This window comes from Aythya ferina (assembly GCF_964211825.1).
Source record: "Aythya ferina genome assembly, chromosome: 1".
Taxonomy (NCBI): domain Eukaryota; kingdom Metazoa; phylum Chordata; class Aves; order Anseriformes; family Anatidae; genus Aythya; species Aythya ferina.
The window spans coordinates 297,886-314,545 of NC_140296.1; the positions used below are offsets into that span (position 1 = coordinate 297,886).

Sequence of the window (16,660 nt, forward strand, 5' to 3'; positions counted from 1 at the left end):
GCTCCCTGACAGAAACGGACCTGGGGGGCCTGGTGGACATAAAGATGCTGAAGGGACTGTACCATCTCTGATAGGAGGAGAGGTTGAGAGAGCTGGCACTGTACAGCCCGGAGAAGAGAAAGCTTGGGAATCTCATCAGTGTCTGTAAATACCTGAAGGGAGGGTGCAAAGGTGTTGGAGCCCAGCTCTTTTCTGTGGTAGTGCCAGGACAAGAGGCAGTGGACACAAGCTGGAGCACAGGAGGTTCTGTCAACATCAGGAACCATTCCTTACTGTGTGGTGCACAGTGAGCCCATCTTCAGCAAATCTGCAGATGACACAAAACTGGGAGGGAGCAGCTGAATGGCTTGTGCTGCCATCTGGAGGGACCTGGACAGGCTGGAGAAAAGGGCTGACAGGAACCTCCTGGAGTTCATGGAATCATAGAATATCCTGAGTTGGAAGGGACCCACAAGGATCATCGAGTCCGACTTCTGGCTCCCCAGAGGACTACCCCAAAATCAAACTCGATGTCTGAGAGCATTGTCCAAATGCTCCTTGAACTCCAGCAGCTCGGTGCTGTGACCTGGGCAGCCTGTCCCAGTGCCCGACCACCTCTGGGTGCAGAACCTTTCCCTAACCCCCAGCCTGACACTCCCCTGTCCCAGCTCCATGCCGTCCCCTCGGGTCCTGTCGCTGTCCCCAGAGAGCAGAGCTCAGTGCCTGCCCCTCCACTCCCCTCATGAGGGAGCTGAAGGCCACCATGAGGCCTCCCCTCGTGATGGAGCTGCAGGCCGCCATGAGGCCTCCCCCCAGCCTCCTCTTCTGTGGGCTGAACAAACAAAGTGACTTCAGCTCCTCCTTGTGCATCTTGCCCTCCAGACCCTTCCCCACCTTTGTAGCCCTCCTTTGGATGCTTTCTAATAGTTTTCTGTCCTTATATTGTGGTGCCCAAAGCTGCATGCAGCACTCAAGGAGAGGCCAGTGCCATGCCTGGGGATTACCTCCAGGTACCCTGGGGTACCCTTTCGGCTGCCAGGGCAGGCTGTTGACTTGTATTCAATGTGCTGACAACCAGAACCCCCAGACCCCTCTCTGTGGGGCTGCTCTCCAGCCTCTCGTCCCCCAGTCTGTACGTATAGCCAGGGTTGCCCTGTCCCATCTGCAGGACATGGCACTTGCTCTTGTTAAACTTCATGCATTTTGTGATGGCCCAACTCTGATTTGTCCAGATCTCTGCAAAGCCTCTCTACCCCCAGCAGAGTCAACAGCTCCTCCATCGTGTCGTCTAGCTCCTCCTAGTGTCGTCTGCAAGCTTACTCAAAACACCTTCAAGTCCTACATCAAAGGCATTTCAATGGAAACATCAAAGAGAACTGGCCCCAAAATGGAGCCTTGGGGAACCCCACTAGCGACTGGCCGTCAGCCTGATGTAACCCCATTTACTAGCACCCTTTGAGCCCGACCCACCAGCCAGTTGTTCACCCATCACATTAGGTACTTGTCTAGGTGTGTGCTGCACATTTAGTCCTGAAGGACACTGTGAGAAACCAAACACTTTGCTGAAATCCAGAAAGATTACATCAGCTGGCTTCCCTTGATCAACTAGGTGGGTAACCTTGTCATAAAAGCAAATTAAGTTCTTTATGCAGGACCTTCCCCTCATGAACCTGCTGTTGCCTATGACTTTGTGCTTTCCAATAACTCCCAGAACAGTTTTCTCCATGATTTTTACCAGGCACTGAAGTGAGACTCAGGCCCATAATTACCAGGGTCTTCTTTCTTGCCCTTCTTGAAAACTGGGACAACGTTTCCCAGCTTCCAGTCGACTGGGACCTCTCCAGATTCCCCATACTGTTGAAAAATAATTGTGAGGGGTCTTGTGATGACATCAGCCAGCTCTCTGAGTACCCTGGGATGGATCCCATTGGGCCCCATGGACTTGTGCATCGAGCTGGAGCTGGTTTTAAGCAGGAGCTGAGCAGCGCCCTAGCCCCAGGGGGGGTCCATCCCCATCCCCAGGCGGTGCCCTCTGGGCCCCAGGCAGCACTGCTGTGCCGGGCGGGTGCCGGAGCCCTGGCACAGGCTGCCCAGAGAGGGGCTGGGGGCTCCTCCGCGGGGGCTCCAGCAGCCGCCGGGACGTGGGGCTGGGTGAGTGGCTCCATGGGGCCCTGCTGCCGTGCCGTGCCATGCCGTGCCGTGCCGCACTGATAGCCCCTGTCACACGCCGTGCTGTGCCGTGCCGTGCCATGCTGTGCCGTGCCGCACTGATACCCGCTGTCACGCGCCGTGCCGTGCCGTGCCGGGCTGTGCACCCAGGCGCTGCCCCGTGCTGCCCGCACCGCTCCCCGCCGCTCCGGGTTGTTCCGTGCTGCCCTCTGCTGCCCGGTGCCGAGCCGGGCCGAGCCGAGCCACCCTGCTCCGTGCCGTACCAAGCTGCACCGTGCGGTGCTGCCCCAGCACCCTCGTGCCGCACCGCGCCGTGCAATCCCACCCCGTGCCGTGCCGTGCCGTGCCATGCCGTGCCGAGCTGTGCCGTGTCAAGCCGTGCCTTGCCGAGCCGTGCCGAGCCGTGCCGTGCCGCCCCGCAGCATCCCGCGCCGCCCCGCGCTGCAGCATCTCGCGCCGCCCCGCAGCGCCCCGCACCGCGCCGTGCCCGCTCCGCTCCGCCCCGCCCTCGGAAGCGGAAGCCGACCCCCCCCGCCCCCCCGGCAGCGGAGCCGCCGCAGGTACCGGAGGGGCCGCAGCGGGGCCGCTCCCCCCGGGGGCTGCGCTGGGGGGGGGCCGGGGCCGGGGGTCGGGCGAGAGCGGCTCCGGGCCCGGCGCAGCGGGGGCACCGCGACGGGGACGGGGACGGGGCCCGGGGGCTGGGGGCGGCTGCGGGGGGCCGGGCTCGGCCGTGGGAGCCGGGCAGCACCGGGCCCTGGGGCGCTGCGGGGCCGAGCCCCACGGTGCGTGGGGCAGGGTCGCGGCTGCGGGGCCGCCGAGGGGTGAGGGCGTCCCGGGGCCGGGGGGCGGCTGGGGAAGGGCAGGGGGCCAGGGGGGGCACCCCCACCGCCCCCGCCGCCCCCGCTGTCCCCAGTGCCCCCTGCCCGCAGGCCCCATGGACACGGAGGAGCTGGCGCCCCGGGGGCTGTAGGAGCCTCCGCCACCGCAGGTGAGGGATGGGGCTGGCCCCGTGGGGGGGCCCCACGGGCGATGCCGGCCCCACGGGCGGTGCTGGCCCCGTGGCAGCCGCTCCCCGTGGTGACGCTGGTCCTGCCCCCGTCTCTGCTGTCCCCAGGCCCCGCGATGTCGGGGTCCCTGAGCAAGCGCAGCGACCTGGCCAACGACAACAGCTGCCTGGGGCTGAGCCTGGCGCTGCAGGGCCCCCCCGAGCACGGGGAGCTGCTGCCGGCCAAGGCCCCCCCCGGCTCGCCCCACGGCCACCACCTCCATGGCAGCACGGAGCTGGGAGGCGGCGGGGGCCCAGCCCCCCAGGCCGGCGAGGAGCCCGCTAATGCCAAGTGGGTGAAGGAGGGCCAGAACCAGCTGCGCCGGGCAGCCGAGCGGGACCAGAACCGCAACGAGCTGGGCCCCCCCCCCGAGGAGCTGGAGGTGGCCGCACGCAACGCCCGCAACGCCGCCGGCAGGGGGGCCCTGCTCATCGACCTGCGGGGCGCCCCCGAGGAGGAGGAGGACGAGGAGGAGGATGACGACGGGGACGACGCGGAGGATGGGGACGGGGACTCCACCCCGGTGCAGAGCGACCCCGCCACGGCCGAGTCAGAGCCCAGCGGGGAGCGGGCGCCGCGTGAGCAGGGCCGCAGCGCCAGCCGGCTCTTCGGGGCGCGCAGCGGCACCGCCAGCGACGAGGACTCCAGCTGGGCCACGCTCAGCCAGGGCAGCCCGGCCGGCAGCTCCCCCGACGACGCAGGTGGGCCCCGTGTGCGCCCGCTTGCCTGTGCCACAGCTGCCCCTGCAGCCCCCAGCCCAGTGTGCTGCCCCATCCTGTTGTGCCCCCATCCTGCTGCCCCCCTCCTGCTGCCCCTATCCTGCTGTGCCCCCATCCTGCTGTGCCCCTCCTGCTGTGCCCCCATCCTGCAGTGCCCCATCCTGCTGCCCCCCTCCTGCTGCCCCTATCCTGCTGTGCCCCCATCCTGCTGTGCCCCTCCTGCTGTGCCCGCATCCTGCTGTGCCCCCATCCTGCAGTGCCCCATCCTGCTGCCCCTATCCTGCTGCCTCTATCCTGCTGTGCTCATCCTGCTGTGCCCATCCTGCTGTGCCCCCCTTCTGCTGCCCCCCTCCTGCTGCCCCCATCCTGCTGTGCCCCCATCCAGCTGCCCCCATCCTGCTGTGCCCATCCTGCTGTGCCTCCCTTCTGCTGCCCCATCCTGCTGTGCCCCCATCCAGCTGTCCCCCTCCTGCAGTGCCCCATCCTGCTGTGCCCATCCTGCTGTGCCCCCATCCTGCTGTGCCCATCCTGCTGTCCCCATCCTGCTGTGCCCATCCTGCTCCTCTCAGCCCCACGTTTTGTCTGCCCTCCCCAGCCTTGCACCCACTGCTGCCCCCAGCCCTGCCCCCTGCCCACGGCTCCGTGGCATGCGCACTGCATCGCTCCCTTCTGCATGGTGGCCCCCGGCCGGGCTGTGCCCCCCCCGTGCCGGTCACACATCCATCCATCCATCCATCCATCCGTGCCGTGCCGTGCCCCGTGTCGTGCTGTCCCAGCACCCTCCTGGCTGCGCGTCCCCATGCGCTCCCCATTGCCCCCCCCGGCCTCGGGGGTCCCCCACGGTGCCCCAGCTGCCCGTCCCCACCCACCTCACCCCCCGTCCCTGTGCCCCCGACCCCCGGCTGCCCCACATAGCCCCCCCGGCCCCCTCCGCACGGCCCCTGCTGTCCCTGTCGCCCCCTCCCTCCCTCCCCATCCCGGTCCCAGCCCCCCCCCATCTGCGCATCCCCGCCCCCCCCCGGCGCATCCCAGTGGCGGCCCCTGGCGATGCCGTCAGCGGTTGCCGGGGCAACGCCTGGACCAGCAGGGCCCAGGTGAGCGCTGCCCCGAGACCCCCCCCGGGAGGAGCCGCAGGGAACGGCCGCGAGCCCCGGGGTACCGGGGGGGTGGGCGCGGGGTGCCGGGGATGGGGGTCCCGAGGGGCAGGGGCTGGGAGGGGGGCCCTGGTGAGACGGCCCCACGGCGTGGCGGGGGCTGCGGGATGGGATCTGCGGGTGCTGGGGGGCACCGAGCACAGCGAGGGCCTCGTGGCCATCGCCCTGATGGGCAGTGTTTGGGTGTCCCACCTGGCCTGGCCCCGTCCTGGTGGCCATCGGGACTCCTTATGGCAGCGGGGTCTCTGCCCTGCCTGGCTGTGCCCCCCCGCTGCGTGGCAGCTCCCCCCACATGGCGACCACCCCGGGGTCCCCGCCCGGCTGCGTGGGGCTGCAGGGGTCCCAGCCTCGGCTCCCCCCCTGCTCCCCAGACTCCTTCTGGACCCGGAACTCCTTCGAGACGGACTCGGACCTGCCTGCGGGATGGATGCGGGTGCAGGACACCTCGGGCACCTACTACTGGCACATCCCCACTGGCACCACGCAGTGGGAGCCCCCGGCGGGGCTCGCCCGCGGCTCCCAGGGCAGCACCCCCTGCGAGGAGCAGCCGGTGAGTCGGGGAGCACGGGCTGTGGAGCTGCCCCACGGCGTTTGTCCTGAGCCCTCCGCTCTGCCCACAGCTCGCCTGGACGGGCTTCGCTCCGGCTGAACGCTTCGGCGATGGCGATTTCTGGAAGGTGAGGGGCTGTCGGGGCCAGGGACATCGGCTGCTGCGCCCGGCCCTGCCACCCTCTCTCCTTCCCAGGACCCCACGGCAGAGGAGGCCGATGGCGAGCCTGGAGTGCAGGACGCGGAGCCACCGGCACCAGACCCGGCCTCGCCGGGCATCAGGTGGGGGTTTGGGGGCTTGGTGGGGGCTGCGTTGACCAAGCTGGGCGCAGGGTTCCCCGTGCGCAGGGAGCAGCTGGTGGCAGCCGGCGGCAGGCGGTGACAGCCCCGCTCTTGCAGTGTGGCCCTGGCTGAGGAGGACGAGCCGGGCTCCAAGGTAGGCTGGGACAGCGGGGGCTGAGTGGGGCCGCCCTGGTGGGGGGCTCCTGCCCAGCTCCCCTGGCCCCTCCTGCCCCGGTGTCGCGGGGATGTGGGGGCCCTGGGGCGGTGGTTGTGCTGTTGCCACTGTGGGGGGGGGCTCAGCTGGACGGGGTGCTGCCCCTGGCCCCCCTCCGGTGCATGGGGCTGGTGGGAGCCAGACTGCGCCCACCCGGGCCGTGCCCCGCAGAGCTTCCCTGTGCGCTCGCTGGGCTGGGTGGAGATGAGCGAGGAGGAGTTGGCACCCGGGAGGAGCAGCGTCGCCGTCAACAACTGCATCCGCCAGCTGTCCCTGCACCAGCACGGAGCGCCGGGTGCCTGGGGGGGGGTGAGTGCCTCCCTCCCCAAGCACAGCATCACCCCTGGCCCCCAGCACATCCCCTCTCTGCCCTGCATGCCGTGCTCTGTCCCTGCACCCCTCACCCCAGGCTGCCCCTGGCCTGACACGGCCCCCCCAGGGCCGGGCCATGCTGCTGCTCCTGCAGAGCCAGACGCTGAAGCTGGTGGACCCGCAGGACCAGACCCTGCTGCACGCACAGCCCGTGGCCAGCATCCGTGTCTGGGGCGTGGGGCGTGACAGTGGCAGGTGGGGGCGCGGGGCCAAGGGCTGTTCAGGGTCTCCTGGGAACGCAGGGGGCATGCAGGGGTCCCCGTGGGGTGTGCAGGGCTGGTACAGAGGGGGGTGCACACACACAGCTGTCTTGGCACGCCGGGTGCAGGCATTTGTCCAGAGCTGAGGTGTGGGGTGGGTCCCTGAACTGGGGGGTGTGGGGGCGTCCTGCGCGTGCGGGGTGCTGGGTGCATCTGTCGGCATGCAGGGTGTGTGGGGGGGTCCCCGTACTCTCAGGTTGTGGGGTCCTGGGGCAGGTGGGGGTCCCGTGGGCTGGGTGCTGCCCCGTGCTGGTGTGCTGGGCCCCGTGCTGGGTGTGCGTGTGTGCGCCCAGTCCCCCTGACTCTGTTCTCTGGCTCTCTCCTGCTGCTCTGGCCGGGCACCCAGGGAGAGGTATGGCAGCGCCACGTGTCCCCAGCCTCTGCACACGCTGTGCTGGGGGGCCTTGGTGGCGGTGGCCCACTTCTTATGGGCAGGGGACAGGGGCCCTGGTGGCCTGTGAGGGGTCCCTGAGCGCAGCCCCTCCTTGCAGGGACTTCGCCTACGTGGCCCGGGACCAGCTGACGCAGATGCTCAAGTGCCATGTCTTCCGCTGCGAGAGCCCCGCCAAGGACATCGCCACCAGCCTGCATGAGGTCTGCTCCCAGGTGAGCCCAGGGCTGCCCTGGGTGCTCCCCTCACCCCTCTGTCCCCCGGCTGCCTGTGCCGGGCAGAGGTTGGGGGCTGCATCGTGACAGGCTGGGGGGGGGGTCCGTGGCCCCCCTGCTCTCCCCAGATCATGGTGGAGCGGCGAAGCGCCCGGGCGCTGGCTAACGGCCTCTCCATGGACTCCTCCAGGATGGTGGAGATCCCCTTCCAGGGTATGGCAGGGGCCCAGGGTGGGGGGCGCAGGCACCTGGGGACTGGCTGTGTCCAGCCCGTGCATGCAGGGGGGGCTGGGGGCTGCACAGTGGCAGTACCACGGGGCTGCAGGGGCCGTGTGGGTGGGCGCACAGGGCAGGCAGGGGGGCAGCAGGCTGCGTGCGGGCTGGCTGTGGGGCTGTTGGGTGCAGCTGGTGCAGGGGGGACGCTCGGGGTATGCGCTGTGACCCTGCCCCATGCCCGCAGTGGAGTTCCCGGTGCCCAAGAGCGAGGTGGTGCAGAAGTTCCCGGTCTGCTACCTGGGCTGCGTACCTGTCACCAAGCCCGTGGGTGAGCCTGGGGGGCCGTGGAGGGAGGCTGGTGTTGGGGTGTGCCCCACACTGGGAACGGGGCCCTCTTCCCCCCTGCCCGCCCCGAGCCCCCACCTGCCTGTCCCAGGCATGGACGTCATCAACGCGGCGCTGGAGGCGGCGCTGGCCACCAGCAGCAAAGAGCACTGGACCCCCATCGTGGTCAACGTGGCCCCTGCCACGCTCACCATCACCCACGAGCAGGTGCGGCAGCCCCGTCCCCATCCCCGTCCCCATCCCCGTCCCTTTCCCCTTCCCTGTCCCGGTGCTGAGCCCGGCGCTGTGCCTGCAGACGGAGGCGGTGCTGTGCGAGTGCCGCGTGCGGTTCCTCTCCTTCATGGGCGTGGGCCGGGACGTCCGCTCCTTCGCCTTCATCATGGCCAGCGCCCCCGGCGCCTTCCGCTGCCACATGGTCTGGTGTGAGCCCAACGCGGCGGGGCTGAGCGAGGCGCTGCAGGCTGCCTGCATGGTGAGTGTCCCTGGCCCCGTGCCCCCCCCCCGCACCCCCGTGGCCCCGCGCCCCCCCCTGCACCCCCGTGGCCCCGCTCACCCCCTGTCCCCAGCTGCGCTACCAGAAGTGCTTGGACGCCCGGCCCCAGGCCTCCAGCTCCTGCCTGCCCGCGCCGCCTGCCGACTCAGTGGCCCGCCGGGTGGGCTCCACCGTCCGCAAGGGCGTGCAGACCCTGCTGGGCAGCCTGAAGCCCAAGCGCCTGGGGGCACAGACGCCGTGATCAGAGCAGAGGGGAGTGACCAGACCCCTGCCCGCCCCACGCTCCTGCCTGCTGCAACCAGGACAGGACTGGGACGGGGCAGCTGCACCGGGTGCCGTGGGGCGCATGCCTGCGCCGGGGCACGTGTGTGTGTGTGAGTGTCCCCGGGCGGGTGGCAGCTGCGTCCCACGCATGGGTCCCTGTGCTCGTGCGTGCCCTCGGGGTGGCAGGGCCGGGCCCGGGGCCCTGTCCCGTGCACGGGGCGGCCTCGCCGCCTCCTGGGACGGGCGCTGCCCAGCCAGGGCGCAGGCTGCCTGCCCGATGCATGCGGTCTAACCTGCAGTGCGGGGGCCCTGCCGGGGCTGCCCAGCTCCGGAGCTGCCCCTCCTGCTGTAACAAAGATCTGTGTTGTACTAAATAATTAATAAACCCATTCCACCAGCCCGGCCCAGCCCCTTCCCTGCAGCATCCCTCGGCTCCACACCGCTGGAACGAGGTTCCTGGCCCCCCAGGGCCAGCAGCCGGCTCTCTCCATCACCAACCTTTATTATGCAGCCAGCTGGGGCTGCCACCAGTGGGAGTGCAGGGCCAAGTGGTGGCCCCGTGCAGCCAGGATGGGGCCCCTTCCCATCCCACAGCGTGGGTGAGTATCTGTGCCCATCCCCGTGTGTCCCCTGGCGCCGCTGCCAGCCCCGGGCTCAGCAGAGCTGCCGCTGCCGCCAGAGCTGCAGGATCTGCCGGAAAGGCCGGGCTGGGCGCAGCACCCGGCAGAGGCTGGGGTCGGCTGAGCGGCCGGTGCGCAGCGCACAGAGCAGGGCCGCCTTGCAGGCCTCCAGGCAGGGCTCGCGGGGCGGGTGGCCCTTGTGGAAGTGGTACCAGAAGCGCTGGAAGAGGCGCTCGTCATCCTGGAAGCGGCGGATGAGCAGGTCCCAGTCGGCGGGGAAGGCGGTGGCCATCCCGTAGGCCTCACGGGCGCGGTAGAGGCGCTGCCAGTGCGGCTCTGCCCCAGGCACGTTGGCCTCGGTGAGGTTGAGGATGAACGTCTCGTGGTCCAGCACGGCGTGGGAGCTGCCGTTGTAGGCGCCGTCCACCTCGTACACGCGGTAGCCTGGGGGCAGCAGTCGGGGTTTGTGGGGCAGCTCCACAGCCAGAGCGGGAGGAGGGGAGGGGAGGGGATGGAGCGCTCACCGGGGTTGAGGTTGATGTAGGTGGTGACGCTGGGTGCCACGAAGGCCACAGAGACGGGGCGCGTCAGGGTCTCCTCATCGTAGAACATCTCAAACTCGTCCACGTGTGTGTGCCCGAAGAACTGTGCTGCGATGGTGCCTTCAAACCTGCGTGTGGGGCAGCAGGGGTGAGCGCAGCCAGCTCCAGACCCCGTCCCCTGCCCCACGGCGCTGCCTGGGGCTGGCCCCACCCCGCGGCACCGCTGCTCCCGGGACTCGTTGCACCAGCCTGGCTGCTGCACCCACGGCACCCGCTGGCGCCAGCTCCCACCCGGCCCTCGCCCTTGGCCTCCTGATGGCACCAGGCGCAGCAGGGCCCCGGCACAGAGCGGGTCCTCCGCAGGCTGACCTGTTGACGATGCGGTAGTAGTTCCAGCTCCAGCTCCGCAGGCAGTGGGCCGGAGGGATGTGCCCGATGATGTGCACCTGGGGGCAGCAGCCAGGAGAGGGGGAGCTGGTGGGGGGTGCACAGGGGTAGCGGGGCCCCGGGACCCCCCCACCCTGCTGCTGCCCACCTTCTCCCCCTGCTGCTCGGCGGCCTCCAGAACGCCCACGAGCCACTGCAGCTGCCCCGCGGGGTCGGTGGAGTTGATGAGCAGCCAGAAGTTGGCCTGGGAGCAGAAGTTCATGTTGAGCGAGACGAGGCGCAGCCCGGGCCATACCTGCACCGTGTAGAAGCCAGCGGCTCTGCAGGGAAGGGGGGGGTGTCAGCGCTGACTGCCCGGGGCTCTGCTATCCCCATGTGTCTGGCACACGTCCCCCAGCAGCCTGCAGTGCCTCAGACACCCCCCCGCCCTTCCTCCCCTCACGTCTGCCCCAGGCACCTGTGTGCCGCTGGTCCGCAGCCCCCCCAGCTTGTCCAAGCACCCTCCCACCAGTAGTCCCTCTGTGCCCTACAAGCTCCTTGCCCCTGTGCCCCCCAGCCAGCCCAGAGCCCCCCCAGCCCCTCGTTCCCTGTGCGGCCGCCCCACCGGAGGGTCTCCAGCGCCGGCGGGGGCAGCCAGTCCTGCCAGGCCTCAGCCATCGCGTCGTACAGCCACGCCGAGGACTGGTTGCCGTGCACGTAGGGTGGGGGAAAGGCATTGACGGGGGTGGCCTCGTGGTTGCCCACGGCCGGGTAGACGGGCAGGGCGCCCAGGTGCTGGCGCAACAGCGCGGTGACGGTGCGCAGGGCCAGCAGCTGGTCCTCGCGGCGCTGCTGCCAGACGTTGTGTGCCGGGATGTCGCCCGTCCAGTACGCGGCGGCGAAGGGGCCAGCGTGGCGCAGCTGGGCCAGCAGCCCCGCGATGGTGTGCAGCGGCAGGTCGCACTTGCTGTACTCGCCCCAGAAGCCAGCGCCGCCGGGGCCGGGGCGGGCGGCGCCGCGGCAGCAGAGCGGGTCGGGGCAGGCAGGATCGCTGCCCGGGGTGTAGAGCCGGTCCCAGTGCAGGTCGGTGAGGAAGAGGACGCGGGCGCTGGGCGCGCCGGGCGGCGGGGGCGCCGGGGGCCGCACCGGCGGCTTGGGGGCGGCGGGCAGGGAGACGTTCCAGGCGCCGTAGATGTCCCAGTGGCCGCAGCGCGGGCCCAGCAGCAGCCCGCAGGCCTCGGCCGGCCGCAGCACGGAGCGGGCCCAGGCGGCCACCACGTCGCGCTGGAAGAGCTGCACGGCCTGCCGGCAGATCTCGGGGCGCGCCAGCCGCAGCTCCTGGCACAGCCCCACCGCCACGCGCCCCACGCGCGCCACGTTGGGCTCCAGCTGCGGTGGGCGATGGGCACGCGCTGTTCCTCGCACCGCCGGCACCCGGCCCCGGGGGAAGCGGGCGGCCTCGGCCGGGTTCCCCTTCCCCTTCCGGGCCCCAGCACCTGGCCCTGTCCCCGTCCCGTCCCGTCCCGTCCCGTGACCACCCCCAGGCACGTCCCGTCCCGACAGCGGCTGTCACGAGGCCCCGGCCCTGCCCTGGCCTCGCTGCTCCCTTCCCTGCGCCCTCCCGGCCCCGGCCCCGACCTCGCTGGCCCCGCTCTGCCCGTTCCCGTCCAGCCCCGGCCTCGGCCTCCTCCCGGCCCTGGCCCTAGCCCCGTGCTGCTGCCTCCCCGTCCCGTCCCGGTGCCCTCCAGCCCCGGTGCCCCCCACTTCCCCTTCCCCTTCCCCTTCCCCTTCTCCCCCCGTCCCGTCCCGGTGCCCTTCCCCTCCGGTGCCCTCCCGTCCCGTCCCGTCCCTTCCCCTCTCCCCCTTGCCTCCCCCCCACGTCCCGTCCCGGTGCCCTCCCCTCGCCCTCCCGGTGCCCTCCTCCCCCGTCCCCTCCTCCCCCGTCCCGTCCCGTCCCGTCCCGTCCCGGTGCCCTCCCCTCCCGTCCCTTCCCCTTCCCCCTTGCCTCCCCCCCTTCCTCCCCCCGTCCCGTCCCGGTGCCCTCCGGTCCCGGTGCCCTCCCCTCCCCTCCCGCCCCGTCCCCTCCCCCCCGTCCCGGTGCCCTCCCCTCTCCCCCGCTCCCCCCCTCCCCGTCGCGGTTCCCCCGGCACCTGCAGCGCCAGGTCGAGCGCCCCGAAGAGCAGGCGGCAGCCCGGGCACGTCAGGTTGCGCCAGCCCCAGCGCGGCCCCGCCGCCTCCAGCAGCGCGGCCCCGGGCGGCGACAGCGCCACCGACAGCGGCAGCGCCAGCGCCAGGGCCAGGGCCAGCGGCGGGGCCCGGCCCGCGCCCACCGCCATGGCCGGGACGGCTCCGAGCGGGGCGGGGCCGGGAGGGAACGGGGCGGGGCTGGGGATAGGGGGCGGGGCCTGAGCGCGTGGGGGGGCGGGGCGGGGCGCCCCGCGGGGCACGACGGGAGATGTAGTCCCGCGGGGGTGCGGCCCCACCGGGGGCACGGCCGGGGACGGAGCGCACCGGGACGCGGCGCGGGGAGATGGGGCCCGGAGGGGAGTCCCCGAGACGGGGTCGCGTGGGGTCACGGCCAGGCGGAGCCCCCCTGGGGCACTGCGGGGTCACGGGGGGGACGGGGGGGCTGTGGCAGATGGAGCCCGGTGGGCGCCGTCTGAACAGGAGCACAGCATCGACAGCCCGTGGGGACCCCCCGCTGCTGCCCACGGGGACACCTCCCCCCCCCCGTGGGTCCTGCCCTGCTGCCCACGGGATCTGCTGTGCTTGTGTCCGGGGGGTGCAGCTGTGTGCGTGTGCGGGCACGGGGGGGTGTGTGAGTGTGTGTGTGTGTGTGTGTGTGTGCGCGTGCACAGGGGTACAGGCGTGTGTGCAGGGCTGTGTGCCCGAGCATGCAGGGCTGTGCAAGCCCGAGCAGCTGCGCGTGCATGCACGCACACGGGTGTGCACACACCTACGCGGGGGTGTGAGCAGCCGGGGCCAGGCAGGAGCGGCGGCAGCACCCGGGGCTCTGGGGCTGCCTCAGCCGCGCCGAGCCGCTCGGGACCGTCCCCGTCCCGGTGCCGGTGCCGGTGCGGAGCATTCGGGCGCTCCCCCCCTGCTCCCGCGAGGCTCCCCCCGCTCGGGGCCGTCCCAGTCCCGGGGCTCGGACCCACCGAGGGCCGGGCCCGGGGCTCCCGGCGCTGCCGCTCCCCGCCCGGCTCCGTGCTCCGCGCTGCCCGGTGCCGGGCGCGGGGGGGAAGAAGCGGAGCGGGTGACACCAGGCAAAGGCTTTATTGCGGCCGCAGCCCGCGGGGAGCGAGCGGGGAGGGCCTGGGCTGGGCTGGGGGCTTCCCCCATCACCCCGGCCTCCGGCCCCACGGGTGGGGCGAGGGGAGCGCGGGGGCCGCCGCCGCCACCCTGCTCAGCCCGGGACCGCAGCGCAGAGCCCGCAGGCACGGGGGATGCCCCGGGGCAGGTTGGGGGGGGGCGCACGGGGGTGCCACTGAGGCTGGAGGGGTAGAGGGGACGCAAAGCACAGGGAGCTGTGTCAGGACACGAGTGGGAGGTGGCGGGGGCGGAGGGGCACGGGGCTGGGCTCATGGGGGCCCGAGGCTGCTGACAGTGGTGTAGCTGAACTTGGAGAGCGAGGCGTTGACGTTGGCCACGTCCTCGTCGAGGGGGCGGCGTGGGCAGGCGCGGCGGCAGCCGGTGCAGGTGCCCAGGAAGGCCTTGCGGAAGCGGCGGTTCATGAAGCAGTAGATGAGGGGGTTGGCACAGGCGGAGGTGTAGGAGAGGAGGTGGATGAAGGAGATGGGTGTCCCCGAGAGTGCGCGCTGGGCTGCCCGCGGTGCAAAGGCACGCCAGGTGTTGGCGGTGAAGATGGGCAGCCAGCAGAGGAAGAACATGGCCACAATGACCACCAGCATGCGGATCACACGCCGCTTGGCCACCAGCTTTGCCTCTGAACTGTTGATGCGTGCCCGGTCCTGCTGTGCGCCTGCTGTGCCCAGTGCACGCAGCTCCAGCGCACCGCCTGGCCGGGAGAGCTGCAGGTAGCAGCCATCTCCCTCATCGCAGGCAGGTGCCGGCTCCGGGCCACCATTGCGCTGGGCTGTGGGGGGTGGAGCGGGACATGGTCACGTCCCCAGCCCCATGGCACCACCCAGACCCATGCAGCACCAGGCACGGAGCAGCACGGCCTCCCCAGCATGCGACAGGTGTCAGGAGGGGATGCAGCTCCGGGGGCCCAGTCCCGCTGCTTGCCCCAGGCAGGAGGTGCTGAGCAGAGCTGTGTCCCGCAGGACTCTGCAGGTCCCCAGCTCCCCATCCCCTCACCTGCAGCCTCCCCCTTGATGTCCAACTCAAAGCGGATCCCTCGATAGAGCTCACGAGAGATGAGCCCGTAAGCCACGATCATCACCACACCCGGGATGAAGAAGAGGATGAGAAGCAGCAGAACATACCTGAAAGGACAGCACCTGTTGCACGGCAGCCCCTCTCCCAGCCCTGCCGCAGCGGCTGTGCTGGGTGCAGGAGCGCACGGTGCGGCGCTGGGGCCAGCTCACCAGGCCTGCCGGACGTGCTCGCTGGGCCAGTCGTGCGTGCACTGGCTGAGGGCTGCGCGGGCGCCGCGGGCGGGCACGGCCCGCGTGGTGCTGTAGATGGCGTAGGGCAGCATGAGCAGCGCCGAGAAGAGCCAGGTGCTGGCGATGACCCGGCAGGCGTGCGAGCGCGTCTGCCACACGCGGGATTGCAGCGGGTTGCAGATGGCGCTGTACCGCTCGATGGCGATGGCCACCAGGCTGAAGGTGGAGACCGACACGGAGACGCCTGCGGGCAGTGAGGGTCAGCGCCCGCAGCGCAGCGTGGCACAGCCCCCTGGCCCCCACCCACCGTACCCATGAGGTAGGCCATGAGCTTGCAGACAGCCTCGCCGAAGATGAAGGTGCCCATGAGGTTGGGGACGAGAGTGAAGGGCATGCAGCAGAGTGCCAGCATCAGGTCACTGAGCGCCAGGGACAGCAGGAAGGAGTTGGTGACGGTGCGCAGGCGGCGGTTCAGGAGCAGCACGGCCACGACCAAGGCGTTCCCGCAGATGCTCAGCACAAAGATCAGCGCGTACAGCAGGATGCGCACTGTCAGGTCCAGGTCTGCGGGGCAGCAGGGTCACAGGTGGTCAAGTGCGTGTCTGGGTGCAACGGCCATGGCAAGGGCGGTGTGGCCGCGGACGGTAGCCAAGCGCCCGGGCTCTCACCAGCCCTAGCAAGCGTCTGGTGGTGGGCAGAGCCGGGACGTCCCCGCGGCCATCACTGCAGCGGACGCGGTGCCAGGATGCCCGGGCACTCTCCCTCCCCAGCGCGGCTCCGCGGGCACGACGCCACCCAGGCTGGGCTCCAGCACCCGGGCAGCGGGCAGGCGCCGGAGTCGCGGCGGTGCTGACGCTCCCCGGGGCCGGGCTCTGGCAGCCCCGCGCCCCCCGCTCCCCGGTCGCGCTCGGACGTGACCGCGCCGGGAGCTGAGCGAGCCCCGGCCGCGCGGCCAGCGACGGGCACCGGGGCCGGGGCTGCGCGCCGCGGGGCTCCGCGCCCGCCTCCGCCCGGCACCTTCGCTGTCCCCGCGCGGGCACAGCCCGGCCCCGAGCCGCGCTCCAGGGCTGCCGGGTGCTGGGCACCGGGCACCGGGGCCGGCGGGGCTGGGGCACACGGGAGAACCGCGGGCGCGCCGGGTTGCGCCGGGCAGGAGACGGGGCGCACGGCGGGACGGAGCGGCTGCCGGGTCCCGTCCCGTCCCACCCCGCCCCGGTCTCACCTTTGGGCGCCGGGGGCCCGCGGAGGCCCCTGCGGAGGAGGTCGCAGGCGGAGCTGTTCCAGGAGGAGCCGGAGCCGGTGCCGGTGTCCGTGCCGGTGCCGGTGCCGGTGCCGTTCCCGGGGCGGCAGAGCAGCTCCTGCAGGGACTCATTGAGGCGCCGCGGGTCCATGGCGCCGCCGGAGCCGCCGTCAGAGCCGCCCCGTGCCCATCGCGCCCACCCCGGCGGCGGCACCGGCGGCGGCCCCGGGAGGAGGCTCCGCGCCGCCCCGCTCGCTCCGGAGCCGCCGGGAGAGTGAGCGGGGGCGGCGCCCGGCGGCGGGGGCGCGGGGCGGGGGCGCGGGGCGGGCCGGGGGCGCGGCAGCGGCAGGGAGCGGGGGGAGCCCGGGGGGAGCCGGGGGGAGCGGGGGAGAGCGGCGGCGGCGGCGCGGGGAGAACCGGGGGGTGGCGGGGCAGGAGGGCGCGGGGGGGCTGCGGAGCAGCGGGGGCCGCCGGCCGGCAGCGGGAACCGGGTTCGAGGGACCCCACGTGGGGCCGGGGCTCGGGGACCCCGGGGCTCGAAGGGCTCGGAGGGCTCGGAGGGCTTGGGGGGCTCGGGGGGCTCGGGGGGCTCGGGGGTCTCGCGGGTCTCAGAGCGCTCGGGAGGCTCGGGGCGCGCACCCCGCCCTGCCGGG

The 16,660-nt window shown here is 71.7% G+C and overlaps 3 protein-coding genes across 3 annotated transcripts; 1 reads left to right on the forward strand and 2 right to left on the reverse strand.

The window, feature by feature from the left end:
- Positions 1-2,683: 2,683 nt before the first annotated feature.
- APBB1 (amyloid beta precursor protein binding family B member 1) lies at positions 2,684-9,065 on the forward strand. The gene is given in 15 exon segments (XM_084493422.1): positions 2,684-2,708; positions 3,078-3,136; positions 3,263-3,895; positions 5,439-5,617; positions 5,688-5,744; positions 5,813-5,898; positions 6,016-6,052; positions 6,284-6,421; positions 6,552-6,679; positions 7,236-7,350; positions 7,479-7,563; positions 7,811-7,894; positions 8,003-8,121; positions 8,123-8,383; positions 8,478-9,065. Coding segments are annotated over 13 exon segments (2,082 nt in total). The 5' UTR covers positions 2,684-2,708; positions 3,078-3,136; positions 3,263-3,270; the 3' UTR covers positions 8,646-9,065.
- Positions 9,066-9,152: 87 nt separating this feature from the next.
- Positions 9,153-12,557, reverse strand: SMPD1 (sphingomyelin phosphodiesterase 1). The gene is made up of 6 exons (XM_084493433.1): positions 12,347-12,557; positions 10,822-11,585; positions 10,366-10,537; positions 10,200-10,276; positions 9,813-9,958; positions 9,153-9,732 (listed from the first exon to the last, which is right to left on the reverse strand). The coding sequence occupies exons 1-6, from the start codon at positions 12,530-12,532 to the stop codon at positions 9,323-9,325; spliced, it is 1,755 nt and encodes a 584-aa protein (XP_084349559.1). The 5' UTR covers positions 12,533-12,557; the 3' UTR covers positions 9,153-9,322.
- An 899-nt stretch (positions 12,558-13,456) lies between these two features.
- CCKBR (cholecystokinin B receptor) lies at positions 13,457-16,230 on the reverse strand. Its single transcript, XM_084526361.1, has 5 exons — positions 15,990-16,230; positions 15,080-15,331; positions 14,747-15,011; positions 14,517-14,644; positions 13,457-14,292 (listed from the first exon to the last, which is right to left on the reverse strand). The coding sequence occupies exons 1-5, from the start codon at positions 16,156-16,158 to the stop codon at positions 13,778-13,780; spliced, it is 1,329 nt and encodes a 442-aa protein (XP_084382487.1). The 5' UTR covers positions 16,159-16,230; the 3' UTR covers positions 13,457-13,777.
- Between the last annotated feature and the right edge of the window lie 430 nt (positions 16,231-16,660).